The 23,886-nt window shown below is 41.7% G+C and overlaps 1 gene segment (V, D, J or C); it reads right to left on the bottom strand.

Moving 5' to 3' along the window:
* Positions 1–516: 516 nt before the first annotated feature.
* The window catches only part of LOC137373115 (Ig kappa chain V region Mem5-like), a 111,776-nt gene continuing 88,406 nt past the window's right edge, over positions 517–23,886 (bottom strand). The window contains 2 exon segments of the V gene segment in view: positions 517–1,395; positions 9,123–9,156. Of these exon segments, the coding sequence occupies positions 1,067–1,395; positions 9,123–9,156 (363 nt within the window).

Raw genomic sequence — 23,886 nt, forward strand, 5'->3', positions numbered from 1 at the left:
GGAGACATATAAGATTCCTGAGGGGTTTTGACAGGGTGGATGTGGAAAGGTTGTTTCTTCTTGTTGAAGAAACTAGAACTTGGGGTCACTATTTAAAAATAAGGTGTCACCCATTTAATACAGAGTTGAGAATTCTTTTATTTCCAAGGGTCGTGACTCTTTGGAACTCTCTTTCTCAAAAGGCAATGGAAGCAGAGTCTATAAATATTTTTAAGGCAGAGGAAGATAGATTCTTGATAAGCAAGGGGGTGAAAGGTTATCATGGCTAGGAGGGAATGTGGTGTTGAGATTACAATCAGATCAGCCATGATCTTATTGAATGGTGGAGCAGGTTCGAGGGGCCGAGTGGCCTACTCCTGCTCCTAATTCATATGTTTGTATTTCTGTTTGTAATCAAATCTTATGCTAATGTGCTATTGATTGAGAGTTTAACCAGCCAATCATTAGAATCACTTGCTGAAATACAGCCAATCAACTGACAGGAATGTGGGACATTTCCAAAGTACTCCCGAGACATTTACTGAATATTCTTAATGTTTATTACCTTTTACAGATTTACATTTACAGTAAAAAGACTTGAATAAACAGCTCAGTGAGAGGAAGCTGGAGAAATTCACAGGGAGAATGAAGGTTTATTAAAACAGTTGTGGAGATTTTCTCAATAACATGAGAATCCTGTCGCTTTAAACAGAGACTAAACTTTAAATTGGAACTGCAGGGTGAGCAGGAAGGAGGTCTGGTTTACTGAGCGGTGACTTCTGAGGTTCATATTATTTTAGCTCAGCTGACAGTCTTCAGCATCTTAGAGAGGTTTTACTTGGCATCACGAGTCTACATTGTCCAATCAAACACTCCCAGGGCAGGTACAGTACGGGTTAGATACAGAGTAAAGCCCCCTCTACACTGTCCCAATTTAGTGCCTTGACCCCTGATCCTCAGAGGTGTCTCAGACCCAGTCACGAGAAGGAAGAGAGTTGAAATTCCGTGCTGACAATGACCTTTATCCTCCCAGCTCACCCCTGTTATATTTAAAGTTGTGTCTCCTCTGAGGACTGTCTCTAACATTCTACACACATTCTGATCTGCTCACACTCTTACTGAGGGGAGAGGACAGGGTCTCGTGGGTGAGGGCACAGGAGAAGCGGGCGTTGGACTCCCAGTCAGAGCCAGAGAGGGTCAGCAGGCTGCTGACACTGTAGGTGCTGTCCGAAGCTCGCAGGTAATTGCTGGTCTGAACTCCGGCCGAAATGGCTGCACCGTCCTTCTTCCACTCCACCCCCACTTCATCGGGATAGAAGTGATCGGCAAGGCACACCAGGGTGGCAGTGCCCTTGGCCTTGACCTCCTCCGGCGAGGGGGGCATCAGGGTCAGTGTGGGTTGAGACTTCTCTCGGCCTGAAAGAGAAGAGAAAAACTGTTAATCACTGCATGTTTGTGTATTTCTGTGTTCTATTTGTATATTTTTTGCTCTCTGTATATATTTGTGTGTTTTATGTATATATTTGTGTCTTTTGTCGGTATATTTGTGTGTCCTCTGTATATATTTGTGTGTTTCATGTATTTATTTGTGTGTTCTGTCTGTACATTTGTGTATTCTCTGTGTATATTTGTGTGTTCTATGTGTATATTTATGTGTATGTTTCTGTGGGTGTTTCTGTGTTTGGATATGTCACATCAGATAACAGACAGCTGAGTTAATGAACTGCAGCTGGTGTTGAATCGTTAGAAATGAGCACCATCACTTCTTAATTTGCCTCGCTTGCTAGGTTTAGTCTAAAATACAAAGACAGTGGATGGTTTGATGTTCAACTGGTTAAATTGTGTTCGACTGCTCTTGGAAGTATGATATGGTAGTTTTTTTTATTCATTCATGGGATGTGGGCGTCGCTGGCCAGGCCAGCATTTATTGCCCATCACTAATAGCCCTTGAGAAGGTGGTGGTGAGCTGCCTTCTTGAACTGCTGCAGTCCATGTGGGGTAGGTACACCCACAGTGCTGTTAGGCAGGGAGTTCCAGGATTTTGACCCAGTGACAGTGAAGGAACGGCGATATAGTTCCAAGTCAGGATGGTGTGTGGCTTGGAGGAGAACTTGCAGGTGTTGGTGTTCCCATACAACTGCTGGCCTTTCCTCCTAGGTGGCCAGCCTTTGGCCTGCTCTTGTAGCCACAGTATTTACAGGGCTACTGCAGTTCAGGTTCTGGTCAATGGTAACCCTCAGGATGTTGATAGTGGGGGATTCAGCGATCGTAATGCCATTGAATGTCAAGGGGAGATGGTTAGATTCTTTCTTATTTGAGATAGTCATTGCCTTTCACTTGTGTGACGCGAATGTTACTTGTTACTTATCAGCCCAAGCGTGGACAGTGTCCAGGTTTTGCTGCATTTCTAGATAGTCTGTTTCCGTTTCTGTGGATTCGCGAATGGTGCTGAAGGTTGTGCAATCATCAGCGAACATCCCCTCTTCTGACCTTATGGTGGAGGGAAGGTCATTGATGAAGCAGCTGAAGATGGTTGGGCCTAGGACACTATGCTGAGGAACTCCTGCAGTGACGTCCTAGAGCTGAGATGATTGACCTCCAACAACCACAGCTATCTTCCTTTGCGCTAGGTATGACTCCAAACAGTCGAGAGATTTCCCCCTGATTCACACTGACTCTAGTTTTGCTCGGGCTTCTTGATTCCAGACTCAAATGCTGCCTTGATGACAGTTATTACTGAAATGAGTCTGAAAGAAGGGCAGGAATGGCAGCTCAATATTCCTGATACTGAGTTTCCCAATGGGATAGAGAGGGAGAGAAAAAAGGAGAAGGGTTTCACAATATTAGTCAAAAGAAAAAATCGCAGCTGTGAGGAGGGATGATATTCAAGCAGGATCATCGAATGAGGACATTTGAATGAACGTAGGAACAAAAAAGGGGCAATCACATTGCTGCACTATATATAGACCAGGGGTCGGTAACCTTTATTACCTGAAGAGACTGTTTTCAAAAATATTACCTAAAATAAAAACTACTGGCAGTGTCAAGACCAAAATTCAGCATTTCTAAACCAAATACCTTCTAAATTGCCAAGTGTCTCTGGTAGAATGCACACTTTGTATATATAATAAATAAAATACATGTATTGAATTTATGTATCAATAGAAAAAAAGTCAAAATCAGAATAGGTTTCACTCTGAATTATTGCATTTTTTTGACTTGTTTTTGTATAATTTTGTCAGTAAAGTCAAAATTTAAAAAAAAAATTTAAATTCAGATGTGCAGAATTAAGACAATTTTTTCAGCTATTGATTCTCGTAATAAAAAAGAAGTTTGTAATAGCAGAATAATTTATCATCTCAGTGATATTAGAAACAATAATGGTCACAAACATAAAAGCTGTTCCTCCAATGGAAGCTGTACCACTCAAACAAGTTCATTTAGACAATGATGATGCTTTTCATTTAAATAATCATTTGAAACTATAAAGTACAACATAATGATTAGCCTTTTATCCCCACAATAAAAACACAGTTTACTTTCCTTGACTGAATTTTTTCGGCCTTTTTCATGTTAATGTGATCCAACTGGAAAAGGTTGGCAGCTGTAAATGAGCTGTTAAAGAGTCACATGTGGCTCCGGAGTCGCAGGTTCCAGACTCCTGCTATAGACCCTCAAACAGTCAGAGGGAGAGAGAAGAGCAAATGTGTCGGCAAATTACTGAAAAGTGCAGAAACAACAGGCCAGTAATAGGAGGGGATTTCAACTTTCCAAATATTAACTGGGATAAATTCAGTATAAAAGGTACAGAGGGCGCAGAATTCCTAAAATACATTCGGGAGAACTTTTCTCATCAGTAGAAAGACCAACAAGAGAAGATACAGTTCTGGACTTAGTTTTCAGGAATGAATCTGGGCAGGTGGAAGGGGATCAATGTGAGAGTGTTTTAGTGGCAGTGATTATAATTCAGTTAGATTTAGAGCAGTTATAGAAAAGGATAAAGATGGACCAAGAGTAAAAGTTTTAAACTGGGGAAAGGCCAATTTTACTAAGCTGAGATGTGATTTGTCAGAATTAGACTGGAAACAGCTACTTGAAGGTAAATCAGTGTTAGAGCAGTGGGAGGCATTCAAGGAGGAGATAGTGAGGGCTCAGAACAAACATGTTCCCACAAAGAAAAAGGGTGAGACTCCCAAATCTCCATTTACCGCAGATGGTAAAGAGCATACACAGTAGGATAAGGTACAAAAGGGAAACTTATATCGGATACTGAGATCTTGATACTGCAGAAAACCTGGAGAAGTGTAGAGAGTTCAGGGGTGAAATTGAAAAGGAAATTAGGGAAACAAAGAGAGGACATGAAAAAATATGAGCTAGTAAAATCAAGGAAAACCCAAAGATGTTTAATAAATACATAAAGAGCCGGAGAATCACTAAGAAAAGAGCGGGGTAAATTGGAGTCCAAAAACCTAACCTGTGTGTGGAGGTGGAGGATGTGGACATGTTTCTGAATGAATACTTTGTGCCTTTTTTCACAGAGAGTGACAAAGCAGACATTGTAGTGAAGGAGGAGGAGTGTGAAATCTTGGATGGGATAAACTTAGTGAGGGAGGAAATATTAAGGTGTTTCACATCCTTGAAAATGGATAAATCACCAGGCCCAGGTGAAATGTATCCCAGGCTGCAAAGGAAGCAATGGAAGAAATAGCGGAGGCTCTGATCCTCATTTTCCAATTCTCTCTGGTTAAAGGCATGGTACCTGAGGACTGGAGGACTGCTAATGTTCTACTGTTGTTTAAAAAGGAAAGAATGGATGGACCAAGTAATTACAGATCAGTCAGCATAACCTCGGCAGTGGGAAAATTATTGGAAAAAGTTCTGAGAGACAGTAAAAACCATCACTTAGAGAAGCACGGGATTAATTCAGGACAGTCAGCATGGATTTGTTAAGGGAAGTTTGTGTCTGACTAACGATTACATTTCATGAGGAGGTTACAAGGAGTGTCAAAGTGGGCGTCATGTTTGAAAGAGTCTACATGGATTTTAGCAAGGCCTTTGATAAGATCCCACATGGCAGACTGGTCAGAAAGTTAAAAGCCCATCGGATCCAAGGAAAAGTGGGAAATTGGATCAAAAATTGAGTCAGTGACAGGAAGCAAAGTTTTATTGTCAACGGGTGTTTTTGTGAGTGGAAAGCTGTTTTCAGTGGGGTTCTGCAGGGCTCAGTACTGGGTCCACTGCTGATTATAGTGTCTTTCAATGATTTAGATTTAAATGGAAGGGGTATTAAGAAGTTTGCAGATGATACAAAAATAGGCCTTGCGGTTGATAATGAGGAAAAAGGCTGTAGACTGCAGGAAGATATCAATGGACTGGTCAGGTGGGCAGAAAAATAGCAAATGGAATTCAGTCCAGAGAAATGTGAGGTGATGCATTTGGGGAGGACAAACGAGGCAAAGGAATATCCAATAAATGGGATGATACTGAGAAGTGTAGAGGAACTGAGGGACATTGGAGTTCATGTCCACAGATCCCTGAAGGTAGCAGGACAGCTAGATAAGGTGGTTAAGAAGGCTTACGGGATGCTTGCCCTTATTCGCTGAGGCCTGGAGTATAAAGGTAAGGAGGTTATGCCAGAACTGTAGAAAACACTAGTTAGACCACAGCTAGAAAACTGTGTACAGTTCTGGTCACCACATTACAGGAAGGATGTGATCAAACAAGAGGGGGTACAGAGGAGATTTACGAGGATGTTACCAGGAATGGAGAATTTTACCTATGAGGAAAGATAGGATCGGCTGGGATTGTTATCTCTGGAACAGAGGAGACTGAGGGGAGATTTAATTGAGGTGTATAAAATTATGAGGGGCCAAGATAGAGTGGATAGGAAGGACCTACTTCCCGCAGCAGAGAGGTCAATAACCCAGCGGCATAGATTTAAATTAATTGGTGGAAGGATGAGAGGTGAATTGAGGAGTAATTTTTTCACCCAGAGGGTGTTGGGGGTCTGGAACTCACTGCCTGAAAGGGTGGTAGAGGCAGAAACTCTCATCACATTGAAAAAACACTTGGATATGCACTTGAGGTGCCGAAACCTACAGGGATATGGGAATAAGAGCTGGAAAGTGGGATTAGGTTTGTTAACTCATTTTCAGCTGGCATGGACACCATGGGCCGAATGGCCTCATCTGCATTGTAAATCTTTCTATGTTTCTCTGTTTAAACGTCTCTAATGAAGGTTTATCACCAATTCAGCACTGAAATGGTTAATAGTAAGAGTGTTTAAAGACTCAGTGTCCCTTTAAGACACTGTTAACCTGACAGGAAGCTCGAACTGTAGATCAGTCTATCTGGAGGAAACAGGCTCAGTGTTAACAAATCTCAGATCACACACACATCCGGAGAACTTTCTCTGAGAACACTGGAGCAGACTTGTATCAACACATGTCAGAAAGGATTCATGTTGGGTGTCGGTGTAGAAGGTTTTCGATTTCATTTAAAACCTTCTTGTCCAACACTGGGGTGAGGTCAAGGGTGAGGTTATAATCAGTCTCAGTGTACTGGGGTCAGGCAGGGTCACTGCTCCAAATGATCCCATGACCCCTGGAAGGTGAGAGTGTGCGCGAGGGTCAGGATCAGGAGCCTCCAAACTCAAAGAAAGACTTGCATTTCTATAGTGCCTGTCACCACCTCAGGATGTCCCAAAGTGTTTTACGGCCAATTGTGCACAGCAAGATCCCAGACAGCTGAGTGATAATGAGCAGATAATCTGATTTTCAATGCTGTTGGTTGAGTGATAAACATTGTCCAGAACACCGAGGAGAACTCCCCTGCTCTTCTAATAGTGCAGTGGGATCCTTTACATTCACCTGAGAGGGCAGACGTCAGTTTGTCTCATCTGAAAGACAGCACCTCTGACAATGCAGCACTCCCTCAATACTGCACTGCAGTGTCAGCCTGGATTATGTGCTCCAGTCTCTGGAGTGGGACTTGAAGCCACGACATTCTGTCTCAGAGGTGAGAGTGTTACCCACTGAGACAACACTAACACCTCACAGTCGAATAGCCTGCCATTCTCAACCTCCCGGCTCACACTTGGAGGAATGAGGCCACTTGGGGAGGGTGGAGCTGTGCCCCAGCCAGAAATAGTGCCTTCAGGAGAGAGATGGAGAGCAGATTGTGGGAGACCTGTAGTCTAGACGGGTGACATTTAACCAGTCGATGGCAGGTGCTGAGCCCTTTCCCCGTAAGTATTTTGTAAGTCCTTGGGGAAAGTGGGAGGGGCACTAGAGTAACACCTTTGTTGCTGCTGAAACTCTTGCTATCTGCTCAGTCATGTCTAATAAACACACAGACAAATCAGACAAACATTAGTCAGTTTTCTGTGGATTTTCTGCTGGGTTCAGCTTTAATCAACAGGGTATTGTGGGAGCTCCCGGTTAATAAAAGGAAAAGAAAGACTTGTATTTATATCGAGTATTTCACACCTCAGGACCTCCCAAAGTCATTTACAGACAATGAAGGACTTGTTTAAAGAGCAGTCACTGTTGGAATGTAGGAAATGTGGCAGACAATTTGTGCACAGCAAGATCCCACAAACAGCAATGAGGTAAATGAACATTTTCAGTGACGTCGGTTCAGAGATAAATATCAGTGTCATGCAGGCCCCCACCTGCCAAGAATGAGGCACATTAATTTCGCCATATGAACACTGCTTTTTAATCTGTTGCTGGAGTAAAGAAAGAACTTGTTTTTAAAAAACAGCACCAGGCCCTTGACTGGAAAGACATTGGCATAATAACAGATAGTACTTGGAAGGGACAAAAGACCATTTCCTGACAAATTCAATCCACAATGGACTTTTGATTACCAGACATTGAGGGTGGAGGAGCTCCCATTCCAGCTTGACTGCTAAGATGGCCGACTACACCATCGGACATGGTCAGACCAGTTTAGTCACATGACTAACTGGCTGTTGTAGTTTTTTGAATTTGAACTTGCCACAGAGAATTTGAACTCAGAAAGCTGTTTGCTCCTGGACTGAAAAGACTTTTCATGGCTGGCTTGCCACTGTCTCTCTCCCGTCGGCTTTCATCTCTCTCACCAGCTTCAGAAATCATTGAAGACATATGAACCGCAAGAGGGAAAAGTCTCCCACAGTGAACAAGGTTTAAGAAGAATACTGGGCCCCAATGAAAAGCAAGATCTACCGACAAGCAAGGACTCCAGTGAGCTCGAAGCACAGTAACAAAAACTCTCTTCAGAGATTGCCTCAAACCTCTGCACTTTATTTTTCTTCTGCTCTTTTCTGTCTCTATTTGCATGTGTGTATCGCATATGCATGCTAGCATGGGGCATGGCGTGTATCCGTACGCGTTAACTGAATTAGAGTTTTAGTTTAAGTTTTAATAAATTTCACCTTTCTTCTTTAAACCTAAGAAAACCTGTTTGTGCTCATTTCTTTGCCTCACAATTGGAAAGCGGTGAACAAGGATTCACCGAGAAGGAGCTCAAAACACAGTTTGTTTCAAATTAAATCTTGTTACAGTAAGACCAGGTGAAGGCTGTGAAAGACCCCGAGAGACTTTCATCACCTGGTCAGAACAATAGACCTGAACTCGACCCAAAGACAAAGCAACTGAGAGTTTCCCCAAAACCCTGGAACACTGAAGCCACTGGATTGGGAGCCCTGCTGTCACTGTTTGTCATCAGAACTTTGACAAGAGATAAGCAGGGAGTGGACAGAGCAGAGTTAAAGCTGGGGGAGGTGGGACCTTGGTGTCTCACTGTGCTGGTGCTGAGATCAGTTATATCAGAGACTGTGACAGAGACCCAGAGCTCACACTGAGACTGGCAGGAGTCTAGTGAGGGATTTCACTCCATGGAGCAGGAATGTGACCACAGTCTGCAAACGTCCAGATCTCCTCTACACACTCGGTAAAAGTTGGTTACTTATATCTTGCTGGTTAAAGGGGGAATGTAACTAAAGAAATACAGCTGGGCACCCTGTTATACACAGTGCTCTTCAATGAACCATTTCATTGACTGCAGCTCCTTTCTAACACCTTCCACTATTCAGCATTTGTGTTTTAGAAAGTTTCAGTATTTAAAGGATTAGTAACGGAGGATTGAGGTTTACTTACTCAGTCTAAGCTTGGTTCCTTTACCGAACGTAAACCACACTGACAGCTTCCAGTGCAGGGGCTGTACAATATCCTCTGCTCTCTGTTTCACTCACTCACTCTCACCCTCTCTCTGTCTTTCACTGTCACTGTGTCTCTCTCTCTGTCACTCTTTGCCTGTGTGTATGTGTGTCTCTGTCTCGCACACTCTCTCTATATATATCTATTTGTCTCTGTCTCTATGTGTGCTTCTGTCTGTCTCTGTCTGTGTGTGTCGTTCACAGTGTGTCACACTCTGTCTCTGCTACTTTGGGTTTCTCTCACATTCTGTCTCTCTCTCATTGTTTTCTCTCACTCTGTCTCTTTCACTCTCTCATTATGTCCCTCTCTCTCACTCCCTGTTACTCTGTCTCTGTCACACGCTCTCTCTCTCTCACACTCTCTCTCAATCTGTCTCTCTCTTTCTCTCACTCACTCTGTCTCTCTTTCTCAATCTCTCTCACTCCCTCACTCTGTCTCTCTTTTTCTCCCTCTCACTCTCTCTCTTTCTCTCTCTCTCACTCTCTCTCATTCAGTCTCACTCTGTCTCTCTTTTTCTCCCTCTCACTATCTCTCTCTTTCTCTCTCTCTCACTCTCTCACTTTGTCTCTCTTTCTCACTCTGTCTCTCTTTTTCTCCCTCTCACTCTCTCTCTCTCTCACTTTCTCTCTCTCTGTCTCTCACAGACTGGGATGAATTCTCCCGGTGCCATGGAGACGGGGTTCTCATTTGGAGGTTGGGCAGGACTGGGAAAAATACGACGAGCCGTGTCAACATGGCTCCCTGACACATTCCCGCCTCCGGGTTACTTTCCCATGGGTGTACTGGGAACCGGTCATCTGCTGGCTCCATGGAGATGGGCAGACAATTAGAGCAATGAAGTTCACATTTAGGGGCCATTTTGAGCCGGTGCTGGTATTTTACCAACGTCGGAGCGGCCTCCCCACCCCCGAGTGTGGAGGCCGCCAGCTCAATGGAGGAGCCCTCCCGGCAGCAGGCCAGGGGACCATCGGAGACGGAGACTCTATGTCCCAATGAGCTACAGGGATGAAAAGCTGCAGTCCCGCCTGTGAATAATCCTGTGGAGGAGTTTCCTAATCCTAACCCTCTTCAACCTGATGGCCCAACTGGCTTCAGCCCTTTTTATTTTACTATTCCTCTGCAGGCAGCCGAGGGCATCTCCATGTTGAGGGGCCCTCACTCTCGCCTGCCTGTTTCAGCAGGGCCCACCTCTCCCGGTGGAGCTGCCAGCCTGACATCACTGTGGGCCCTCTGATTGGGCCTGCAGGCTCGGGAGCCTGACCGCCATCATTAATAGGACAGTGAGTGTGGAGGTGACCAATTAGGAGGCTGCCTCCCAGAAAGTTGCTCCGGCGAGTGCTGATGACATGGGCAGGCTCGGGACCCTCATATAGGCCAGACGTCAGAGTCCGAATGTCGACTGGGCCAACCAGCCATCTCTCTCTCTCACGCTGTCACTCTTGTGCTCTTTCCCTCTGTCTATCTCACTATCTCCCTCTCTCTCTTTCTCTCACTCTCTCTCTCTCTCCCTCTCTCTATCTCACTCTCTTTCTCTCACTCTTTCTCTCTCTCTATCTGTCTCTCTCTAGCACTTTCTCTCTCTCTCTAACTGTCTCTCTTTATCTCACTCTCTCCCCCAATGTCTCTCTTTCTGTCATTCTCTCTCTCCCACTGTCTCTGTTTCTCTCTCTCTCCTGCTGTCTCTGTTTCACTCTCTCTCTCTGTCTGAATTCCATGCTGCTGTGCTTGGGAAAGTTGGGAATTCTACTTGTCGATGATAAATCTTCCAGCTGCTCTTCCCACCACATCAGATGGAAAAGCCTGGAGCCACTCAATTCCTGGAAAATGAAAATCTCCCAGCAAACCGAGCTCACCTGCCTGTGCCCTGGAAAAAAGGGGAGGGGTGTTTCTGTAAATGTGATGTTTCTGTTGCTGACTCTGCTCTTCCTCATGGACCATTTGAAAACAGTGAGTTTCAGAGTCAGTGGATCATGTCTACATGGAGTGGGAGAGGTTGTGGCCCCTGTTCCATTATTTGAACGGGCTGCTCCTCATCCTCTGGTTCTAATTCAGGCCCACGCTCCTGATCTTTGGCCACCCAGTGCAGAGGGGAGTGGGCAGGTTGGAGGCCCCTCCTCGTGGGTCTGCTCCTGGGCGTGGCCAAGGTGTCCATCCACAGGCCCGAGTTGGATGGGACCTGTGGGGGTGGTGGCACTGGCTGCCAGTCTCTCTACCATGGCATTGTCCCCACCCGGGTGGCCCTGGAGAAGGAGCAGGGGGTGTCTGCTGGGTCACTTGAGGCCTTCAGGCTGCAGTGGGCACCACAGGGACAGGAGTGTGTAGTGGATAGTGAAAATAACATCAGGCTTTAATTTGTTCAGTTTGCTTTCTATTTATGATTTCAGTTTTATTCATTTCGACACATTTCACAATTGGATTTTGATTGGTGAAAATTGTGTCATCCAGATTGTCCAATCAGATGAGAAGAAACCTGTTTCCATAGTAACTGACCTGGGGTGTCTGACCTGGGATGGGGGGTCAATAATAATGATCAATAATTAGTCTGTGCTCATGAAGCGACTCCACGAGAACCCAGAGAGAATCGAATGAAGCAAAATGTCAAATCTCCAGAGCTGTGAGATTCTCACTGATGAAGACAGCAGCTCCTCGTCCTCTCTAAACTCCTCCATCCTTTCCCAATTCGTCACACCGTTCAGGGGAATGTTTCTGTCAACACTCTCATCGACACATGTGGCAGCAATGCACAAAACAGCAAATATTTCCCAGATAGATAAGACAGGAGATTGAAGCAACTGTTTTAATACACCGTCTGTTTATTATATAATAAATATAACTGTGGATGTGTCAGTACAGGAGGTGGGACTATGTCCATTATTATATATTATTTATAACTGTGGGATGTGTCAGTACAGGAGGTGGGACTGTGTGTCCATTATTATATATTATATATAACTGTAGGATGTGTCAGTACAGGAGGTGGGACTGTGTGTCCATTATTATATATTATATATAACTGTAGGATGTGTCAGTACAGGAGGTGGGACAGTGTGTCCATTATTATATATTATATATAACTGTGGGATGTGTCAGTCCAGGAGGTGGGACTGTGTGTCCATTATTCTTTATTATATATAACTGTGGAATGTGTCAGTGCAGGTTTTGGGACTGTGTGTCCATTATTATATATTATATATAACTGTGGGATGTGTCAGTACCGGAGGTGGGACAGTGTGTCCATTATTATATATTATATATAACTGTGGGATGTGTCAGTGCAGGAAGTGGGACAGTGTGTCCATTATTTTATATTATATATAACTGTGGGATGTGTCAGTCCAGGAGGTGGGACTGTGTGTCCATTATTATATATTATATATAACTGTGGGATGTGTCAGTACAGGAGGTGGGACTGTGTGTCCATTATTATATATTATATATAACTGTGGGATGTGTCAGTACAGGAGGTGGGACTGTGTGTCCATTATTATATATTATATATAACTGTGGGATGTGTCAGTACAGGAGGTGGGACTGTGCGTCCATTATTATATATTATATATAACTGTGGGATGTGTCAGTACAGGAGGTGGGACTGTGTGTCCATTATTTTTTATTATATATAACTGTGGAATGTGTCAGTGCAGGTTTTGGGACTGTGTGTTCATTATTATATATTATATTTAACTGTGGGATGTGTCAGTGCGGGAGGTGGGACTGTGTGTCCATTATTATATATTATATATATATGTGGAACGTTTCAGTCTAGGAGGTGGGACTGTGCGTCCATTATTATATATTATATATAACTGTGGAACGTGTCAGTCGAGGAGGTGGGACTGTGCGTCCATTATTATATATTATATATAACTGTGGGATGTGTCACTGCGGGAAGTGGGACTGTGTGTCCATTATTATATATTATATATAACTGTGGGATGTGTCAGTACAGGAGGTGGGACTGTGTGTCCATTATTTTTTATTATATATAACTGTGGAATGTGTCAGTGCAGGTTTTGGGACTGTGTGTTCATTATTATATATTATATTTAACTGTGGGATGTGTCAGTGCGGGAGGTGGGACTGTGTGTCCATTATTATATATTATATATATATGTGGAACGTTTCAGTCTAGGAGGTGGGACTGTGCGTCCATTATTATATATTATATATAACTGTGGAACGTGTCAGTCGAGGAGGTGGGACTGTGCGCCCATTATTATATATTATATATAACTGTGGAACGTGTCAGTCGAGGAGGTGGGACTGTGCGTCCATTATTATATATTATATATAACTGTGTAACGTGTCAGTCGAGGAGGTGGGACTGTGCGTCCATTATTATATATTATAAAAAACTGTGGGATGTGTCAGTACTGGAGGTGTGACTGTGCGTCCATTATTATATATTATATATAACTGTAGGATGTGTTAGTACAGGACGTGGGACTGTGTGTCCATTATTATATATTATATATAACTGTTGGATGTGTCCGTTCCGGAGGTGGGACTGTGTGACCATTATTATATATTATATATAACTGTGGGATGTGTCAGTACAGGAGGTGGGACTGTGTGTCCATTATTATATATTATATATAACTGTGGGATGTGTCAGTGCAGGAGGTGGGACAGTGTGTCCATTATTATATATTATATATAACTGTAGGATGTGTTAGTACAGGACGTGGGACTGTGTGTCCATTATTATATATTATATATAACTGTTGGATGTGTCCGTTCCGGAGGTGGGACTGTGTGACCATTATTATATATTATATATAACTGTGGGACGTGTCAGTGCAGGAGGTGGGACAGTGTGTCCATTATTATATATTATATATAACTGTAGGATGTGTTAGTACAGGACGTGGTACTGTGTGTCCATTATTATATATTATATATAACTGTTGGATGTGTCCGTTCCGGAGGTGGGACAGTGTGTCCATTATTATATATTATATATAACTGTAGGATGTGTTAGTACAGGACGTGGGACTGTGTGTCCATTATTATATATTATATATAACTGTGGAACGTGTCAGTCGAGGAGGTGGGACTGTGCGTTCATTATTATTTATTATATATAACTGTGGGACGTGTCAGTGCAGGAGGTGGGACAGTGTGTCCATTATTATATATTATATATAACTGTAGGATGTGTTAGTACAGGACGTGGGACTGTGTGTCCATTATTATATATTATATATAACTGTTGGATGTGTCCGTTCCGGAGGTGGGACTGTGTGACCATTATTATATATTATATATAACTGTGGGATGTGTCAGTCGAGGAGGTGGGACTGTGTGTCCATTTTTATGTATTATATATAACTGTGGGATGTGTCAGTACCGGAGGTGGGACTGTGTGTCCATTATTTTATATTATATATAACTGTGGGATGTGTCAGTACAGGAGGTGGGTCAGTGTGTCCATTATTATATATTATTTATAACTGTGGGATGTGTCAGTACAGGAGGTGGGACTGTGTGTCCATTATTATATATTATATATAATTGTGGGATGTGTCAGTCCAGGAGGTGGGACTGTGTGTCCATTATTTTAAATTATATATAACTGTGGGATGTGTCAGTGCAGGAGGTGGGACTGTGTGTCCATTATTATATATTATATATAACTGTGGGATGTGTCAGTACAGGAGGTGGGACTGTGTGTCCATTATTATATATTATATATAACTGTGGGATGTGTCAGTACCGGAGGTGGGACAGTGTGTCCATTATTATATATTATATATAACTGTGGGATGTGTCAGTGCAGGAAGTGGGACTGTGTGTCCATTATTATATATTATATATAACTGTGGGATGTGTCAGTACAGGAGGTGGGACTGTGTGTCCATTATTATATATTATATATAACTGTGGGATGTGTCAGTACCGGAGGTGGGACAGTGTGTCCATTATTATATATTATATATAACTGTGGGATGTGTCAGTACCGGAGGTGGGACAGTGTGTCCATTATTATATATTATATATAACTGTGGGATGTGTCAGTACCGGAGGTGGGACTGTGAGTCCATTATTCTTTATTATATATATCTGTGGGATGTGTCAGTACAGGCGGTGGGACTGTGTGTCCATTATTATATATTATATATAACTGTGGGATGTGTCAGTGCGGGAGGTGGGACTGTGTGTCCATTATTATATATTATATATAACTGTGGGATGTGTCAGTACAGGAGGTGGTACTGTGTGTCCATTATTATATATTATATATAACTGTGGGATGTGTCAGTGCAGGAAGTGGGACAGTGTGTCCATTATTATATATTATATATAACTGTGGGATGTGTCAGTCCTGGAGGTGGGACTGTGCGTCCATTATTATATATTATATATAACTGTGGGATGTGTCAGTACAGGAGGTGGGACTGCGTGTCCATTATTATATATTATATATAACTGTTGGATGTGTCAGTACAGGAGGTGGGACAGTGTGTCCATTATTATATATTATATATAACTGTGGGATGTGTCAGTGCAGGATGTGGGACAGTGTGTCCATTATTATATATTATATATAACAGTGGGATGTGTCAGTACAGGAGGTGGGACTGTGTGTCCATTATTATTTATTATATATAACTATGGGATGTGTCAATACAGGAGGTGGGACTGTGTGTCCATTATTATATGTTAGATATAACTGTGGGATGTGTCAGTACAGGAGGTGGGACGGTGTGTCCATTATTATATATTATATATAACTGTGGGATGTGTCAGTACAGGAGGTGGGACGGTGTGTCAATTATTATATGTTAGATATAACTGTGGGATGTGTCAGTACAGGAGGTGGGACGGTGTGTCCATTATTATATATTATATATAACTGTGGGATGTGTCAGTACAGGAGGTGGGACTGTGTTTCCATTATTATTTATTATATATAATTGTGGGATGTGTCAGTACAGGAGGTGGGACGGTGTGTCCATTATTATATGTTAGATATAACTGTGGGATGTGTCAGTACAGGAGGTGGGACTGTGTGTCCATTATTATATATTATATATAACTGTGGGATGTGTCAGTACAGGAGGTGGGACTGTGTGTCCATTATTATTTATTATATATAACTATGGGATGTGTCAGTACAGGAGGTGGGACTGTGTGTCCATTATTATTTATTATATATAACTATGGGATGTGTCAGTACAGGAGGTGGGACTGTGCGTCCATTATTATATATTATATATAACTGTGGGATGTGTCAGTGCGGGACGTGGGACTGTGTGTCCATTATTATATATTATATATAACTGTGGAACGTGTCAGTCGAGGAGGTGGGACTGTGTGTCCATTATTATATATTATATATAACTGTGTAACGTGTCAGTCGAGGAGGTGGGACTGTGCGTCCATTATTATATATTATATATAACTGTGGAACATGTCAGTCGAGGAGGTGGGACTGTGCGTCCATTATTATATATTATATATAACTGTGGGATGTGTCAGTACAGGAGGTGGGACTGTGTTTCCATTATTATTTATTATATATAATTGTGGGATGTGTCATTACAGGAGGTGGGACGGTGTGTCCATTATTATATGTTAGATATAACTGTGGGATGTGTCAGTACAGGAGGTGGGACTGTGTTTCCATTATTATATATTATTTATAAATGTGGGATGTGTCAGTACAGGAGGTGGGACGGTGTGTCCATTATTATATGTTATATATAACTGTGGGATGTGTCAGTACAGGAGGTGGGACTGTGTGTCAATTATTATTTATTATATATAACTGTGGGACGTGTCAGTTCAGGAGGTGGGACTGTGTGTCCATTATTATATATTATATATGACTGTGGGATTTGTCAGTACAGGAGGTGGGACTGTGTGTCCATTATTATATATAACTGTGGGATGTGTCAGTACAGGAGGTGGGACTGTGTGTCCATTATTATTTATTATATATAACTCTGGGATGTGTCAGTACAGGAGGTGGGACTGTGTGTCCATTGTTATATATTATATATTATTGTGGGATGTGTCAGTGCAGGAGGTGGGACTGTGTGTCCATTATTATATATAACTGTGGGATGTGTCAGTACAGGAGGTGGGACTGTGTGTCCATTATTATTTATTATATATAACTCTGGGATGTGTCAGTACAGGAGGTGGGACTGTGTGTCCATTATTATATACAACTGTGGGATGTGTCAGTACAGGAGGTGGGACTGTGTGTCCATTATTATATATAACTGTGGGATGTGTCAGTACAGGAGGTGGGACTGTGTGTCCATTATTATATATAACTGTGGGATGTGTCAGTACAGGAGGTGGGAATGTGTGTCCATTATTATTTATTATATATAACTCTGGGATGTGTCAGGACAGGAGGTGCGACTGTGTGTCCATTATTATATATTAGATATAACTGTGGGATGTGTCAGTGCAGGAGGTGGGACTGTGTGTCCATTATTATATATTAGATAAAACTATGGGATGTGTCAGTACAGGAGGTGGGACTGTGTGTCCATTATTACATATTAGATATAACTGTGGGATGTGTCATTGCAGGTGGTGGGACTGTGTGTCTATGAGTATATATTATATATTATTGTGGGACGTGTCAGTACCGGGGTTTGGACTGTGTGTTCATTATTATATAAAACTGTGGGATGTGTCAGTACAGTAGGTGGGACTGTGTGTCTATGAGTATATATTATATATTATTGTGGGACGTGTCAGTACCGGGGTTTGGACTGTGTGTCCATTATTATATATTCTATATAACTGTGGGACATGTCACGACAGGAGGTGGGACTGTGTGTCCATTATTATATATTATATCTAACTGTGGGATGTGTCAGTACAGGAGGTAGGACAGTGTGTCCATTATTATCTATTATATATAACTGTGGGATGTGTCAGTACAGGAGGTGGGACAGTGTGTCCATTATTATATATTATATATAACTGTGGGATGTGTCAGTGCAGGAAGTGGGACAGTGTGTCCATTATTTTATATTATATATTACTGTGGGATGTGTCAGTACAGGAGGTGGGACTGTGTGTCCATTATTATATATTATATATAACTGTGGGATGTGTCAGTGCAGGAAGTGGGACAGTGTGTCCATTATTTTATATTATATATTACTGTGGGATGTGTCAGTACAGGAGGTGGGACTGTGTGTCCATTATTATTTATTATATATAATTGTGGGATGTGTCATTACAGGAGGTGGGACGGTGTGTCCATTATTATATGTTAGATATAACTGTGGGATGTGTCAGTACAGGAGGTGGGACTGTGTTTGCATTATTATATATTATTTATAAATGTGGGATGTGTCAGTACAGGAGGTGGGACGGTGTGTCCATTATTATATGTTATATATAACTGTGGGATGTGTCAGTACAGGAGGTGGGACTGTGTGTCAATTATTATTTATTATATATAACTGTGGGACGTGTCAGTTCAGGAGGTGGGACTGTGTGTCCATTATTATATATTATATATGACTGTGGGATTTGTCAGTACAGGAGGTGGGACTGTGTGTCCATTATTATATATAACTGTGGGATGTGTCAGTACAGGAGGTGGGACTGTGTGTCCATTATTATTTATTATATATAACTCTGGGATGTGTCAGTACAGGAGGTAGGACAGTGTGTCCATTATTATCTATTATATATAACTGTGGGATGTGTCAGTACAGGAGGTGGGAATGTGTGTCCATTATTATTTATTATATATAACTCTGGGATGTGTCAGGACAGGAGGTGCGACTGTGTGTCCATTATTATATATTAGATATAACTGTGGGATGTGTCAGTGCAGGAGGTGGGACTGTGTGTCCATTATTATATATTAGATAAAACTATGGGATGTGTCAGTACAGGAGGTGGGACTGTGTGTCCATTATTACATATTAGATATAACTGTGGGATGTGTCATTGCAGGTGGTGGGACTGTGTGTCTATGAGTATATATTATATATTATTGTGGGACGTGTCAGTACCGGGGTTTGGACTGTGTGTTCATTATTATATAAAACTGTGGGATGTGTCAGTACAGTAGGTGGGACTGTGTGTCTATGAGTATATATTATATATTATTGTGGGACGTGTCAGTACCGGGGTTTGGACTGTGTGTCCATTATTATATATTCTATATAACTGTGGGACATGTCACGACAGGAGGTGGGACTGTGTGTCCATTATTATATATTATATCTAACTGTGGGATGTGTCAGTACAGGAGGTAGGACAGTGTGTCCATTATTATCTATTATATATAACTGTGGGATGTGTCAGTACAGGAGGTGGGACAGTGTGTCCATTATTATATATTATATATAACTGTGGGATGTGTCAGTGCAGGAAGTGGGACAGTGTGTCCATTATTTTATATTATATATTACTGTGGGATGTGTCAGTACAGGAGGTGGGACTGTGTGTCCATTATTATATATTATATATAACTGTGGGATGTGTCAGTGCAGGAAGTGGGACAGTGTGTCCATTATTTTATATTATATATTACTGTGGGATGTGTCAGTACAGGAGGTGGGACTGTGTGTCCATTATTATTTATTATATATAATTGTGGGATGTGTCATTACAGGAGGTGGGACGGTGTGTCCATTATTATATGTTAGATATAACTGTGGGATGTGTCAGTACAGGAGGTGGGACTGTGTTTGCATTATTATATATTATTTATAAATGTGGGATGTGTCAGTACAGGAGGTGGGACGGTGTGTCCATTATTATATGTTATATATAACTGTGGGATGTGTCAGTACAGGAGGTGGGACTGTGTGTCAATTATTATTTATTATATATAACTGTGGGACGTGTCAGTTCAGGAGGTGGGACTGTGTGTCCATTATTATATATTATATATGACTGTGGGATTTGTCAGTACAGGAGGTGGGACTGTGTGTCCATTATTATATATAACTGTGGGATGTGTCAGTACAGGAGGTGGGACTGTGTGTCCATTATTATTTATTATATATAACTCTGGGATGTGTCAGTACAGGAGGTGGGACTGTGTGTCCATTGTTATATATTATATATTATTGTGGGATGTGTCAGTGCAGGAGGTGGGACTGTGTGTCCATTATTATATATAACTGTGGGATGTGTCAGTACAGGAGGTGGGACTGTGTGTCCATTATTATTTATTATATATAACTCTGGGATGTGTCAGTACAGGAGGTGGGACTGTGTGTCCATTATTATATACAACTGTGGGATGTGTCAGTACAGGAGGTGGGACTGTGTGTCCATTATTATATATAACTGTGGGATGTGTCAGTACAGGAGGTGGGACTGTGTGTCCATTATTATATATAACTGTGGGATGTGTCAGTACAGGAGGTGGGAATGTGTGTCCATTATTATTTATTATATATAACTCTGGGATGTGTCAGGACAGGAGGTGCGACTGTGTGTCCATTATTATATATTAGATATAACTGTGGGATGTGTCAGTGCAGGAGGTGGGACTGTGTGTCCATTATTATATATTAGATAAAACTATGGGATGTGTCAGTACAGGAGGTGGGACTGTGTGTCCATTATTACATATTAGATATAACTGTGGGATGTGTCATTGCAGGTGGTGGGACTGTGTGTCTATGAGTATATATTATATATTATTGTGGGACGTGTCAGTACCGGGGTTTGGACTGTGTGTTCATTATTATATAAAACTGTGGGATGTGTCAGTACAGTAGGTGGGACTGTGTGTCTATGAGTATATATTATATATTATTGTGGGACGTGTCAGTACCGGGGTTTGGACTGTGTGTCCATTATTATATATTCTATATAACTGTGGGACATGTCACGACAGGAGGTGGGACTGTGTGTCCATTATTATATATTATATCTAACTGTGGGATGTGTCAGTACAGGAGGTAGGACAGTGTGTCCATTATTATCTATTATATATAACTGTGGGATGTGTCAGTACAGGAGGTGGGACAGTGTGTCCATTATTATATATTATATATAACTGTGGGATGTGTCAGTGCAGGAAGTGGGACAGTGTGTCCATTATTTTATATTATATATTACTGTGGGATGTGTCAGTACAGGAGGTGGGACTGTGTGTCCATTATTATATATTATATATAACTGTGGGATGTGTCAGTAAAGGAGGTGGGACTGTGTGTCCATTATTATATATTATATATAACTGTGGGATGTGTCAGTACAGGAGGTGGGACTGTGTTTCCATTATTATATATTATTTATAAATGTGGGATGTGTCAGTACAGGAGGTGGGACGGTGTGTCCATTATTATATGTTATATATAACTGTGGGATGTGTCAGTACAGGAGGTGGGACTGTGTGTCAATTATTATTTATTATATATAACTGTGGGACGTGTCAGTTCAGGAGGTGGGACTGTGTGTCCATTATTATATATTATATATGACTGTGGGATTTGTCAGTACAGGAGGTGGGACTGTGTGTCCATTATTATATATAACTGTGGGATGTGTCAGTACAGGAGGTGGGACTGTGTGTCCATTATTATATATAACTGTGGGATGTGTCAGTACAGGAGGTGGGACTGTGTGTCCATTATTATTTATTATATATAACTCTGGGATGTGTCAGTACAGGAGGTGGGACTGTGTGTCCATTGTTATATATTATATATTATTGTGGGATGTGTCAGTGCAGGACGTGGGACTGTGTGTCCATTATTATATATAAGTGTGGGATGTGTCAGTACAGGAGGTGGGACTGTGTGTCCATTATTATTTATTATATATAACTCTGGGATGTGTCAGTACAGGAGGTGGGACTGTGTGTCCATTATTATATACAACTGTGGGATGTGTCAGTACAGGAGGTGGGACTGTGTGTCCATTATTATATATAACTGTGGGATGTGTCAGTACAGGAGGTGGGACTGTGTGTCCATTATTATATATAACTGTGGGATGTGTCAGTACAGGAGGTGGGAATGTGTGTCCATTATTATTTATTATATATAACTCTGGGATGTGTCAGGACAGGAGGTGCGACTGTGTGTCCATTATTATATATTAGATATAACTGTGGGATGTGTCAGTGCAGGAGGTGGGACTGTGTGTCCATTATTACATATTAGATATAACTGTGGGATGTGTCATTGCAGGTGGTGGGACTGTGTGTCTATGAGTATATATTATATATTATTGTGGGACGTGTCAGTACCGGGGTTTGGACTGTGTGTTCATTATTATATAAAACTGTGGGATGTGTCAGTACAGTAGGTGGGACTGTGTGTCCATTATTACATATTAGATATAACTGTGGGATGTGTCATTGCAGGTGGTGGGACTGTGTGTCTATGAGTATATATTATATATTATTGTGGGACGTGTCAGTACCGGGGTTTGGACTGTGTGTCCATTATTATATATTCTATATAACTGTGGGACATGTCACGACAGGAGGTGGGACTGTGTGTCCATTATTATATATTATATCTAACTGTGGGATGTGTCAGTACAGGAGGTAGGACAGTGTGTCCATTATTATCTATTATATATAACTGTGGGATGTGTCAGTACAGGAGGTGGGACAGTGTGTCCATTATTATATATTATATATAACTGTGGGATGTGTCAGTGCAGGAAGTGGGACAGTGTGTCCATTATTTTATATTATATATTACTGTGGGATGTGTCAGTACAGGAGGTGGGACTGTGTGTCCATTATTATATATTATATATAACTGTGGGATGTGTCAGTAAAGGAGGTGGGACTGTGTGTCCATTATTATTTATTATATAAAACTGTGGGATGTGTCAGTACAGGAGGTGGGACTGTGTGTCCATTATTATATATTATATATAACTGTGGGATGTGTCAGTACAGGAGGAGGGACTATGTGTCCATTATTTTTTATTATATATAACTGTGGAATGTGTCAATGCAGGTTTTGGGACTGTGTGTCCATTATTATATATTATATATAACAGTGGGATGTGTCAGTACCGGAGGTGGGACAGTGTGTCCATTATTTTATATTATATATAACTGTGGGATGTGTCAGTACTGGAGGTGGGACTGTGCGTCCATTATTATATATTATATATAACTGTGGGATGTGTCAGTACAGGAGGTGGGACTGTGTGTCCATTATTATTTATTATATATAACTCTGGGATGTGTCAGTACAGGAGGTGGGACTGTGTGTCCATTGTTATATATTATATATTATTGTGGGATGTGTCAGTGCAGGAGGTGGGACTGTGTGTCCATTATTATATATAACTGTGGGATGTGTCAGTACAGGAGGTGGGACTGTGTGTCCATTATTATTTATTATATATAACTCTGGGATGTGTCAGTACAGGAGGTGGGACTGTGTGTCCATTATTATATACAACTGTGGGATGTGTCAGTACAGGAGGTGGGACTGTGTGTCCATTATTATATATAACTGTGGGATGTGTCAGTACAGGAGGTGGGACTGTGTGTCCATTATTATATATAACTGTGGGATGTGTCAGTACAGGAGGTGGGAATGTGTGTCCATTATTATTTATTATATATAACTCTGGGATGTGTCAGGACAGGAGGTGCGACTGTGTGTCCATTATTATATATTAGATATAACTGTGGGATGTGTCAGTGCAGGAGGTGGGACTGTGTGTCCATTATTATATATTAGATAAAACTATGGGATGTGTCAGTACAGGAGGTGGGACT

The sequence above is a fragment of the Heterodontus francisci genome, chromosome 8 (assembly GCF_036365525.1).
Source record: "Heterodontus francisci isolate sHetFra1 chromosome 8, sHetFra1.hap1, whole genome shotgun sequence".
NCBI classification, from domain to species: Eukaryota; Metazoa; Chordata; class Chondrichthyes; order Heterodontiformes; family Heterodontidae; genus Heterodontus; species Heterodontus francisci.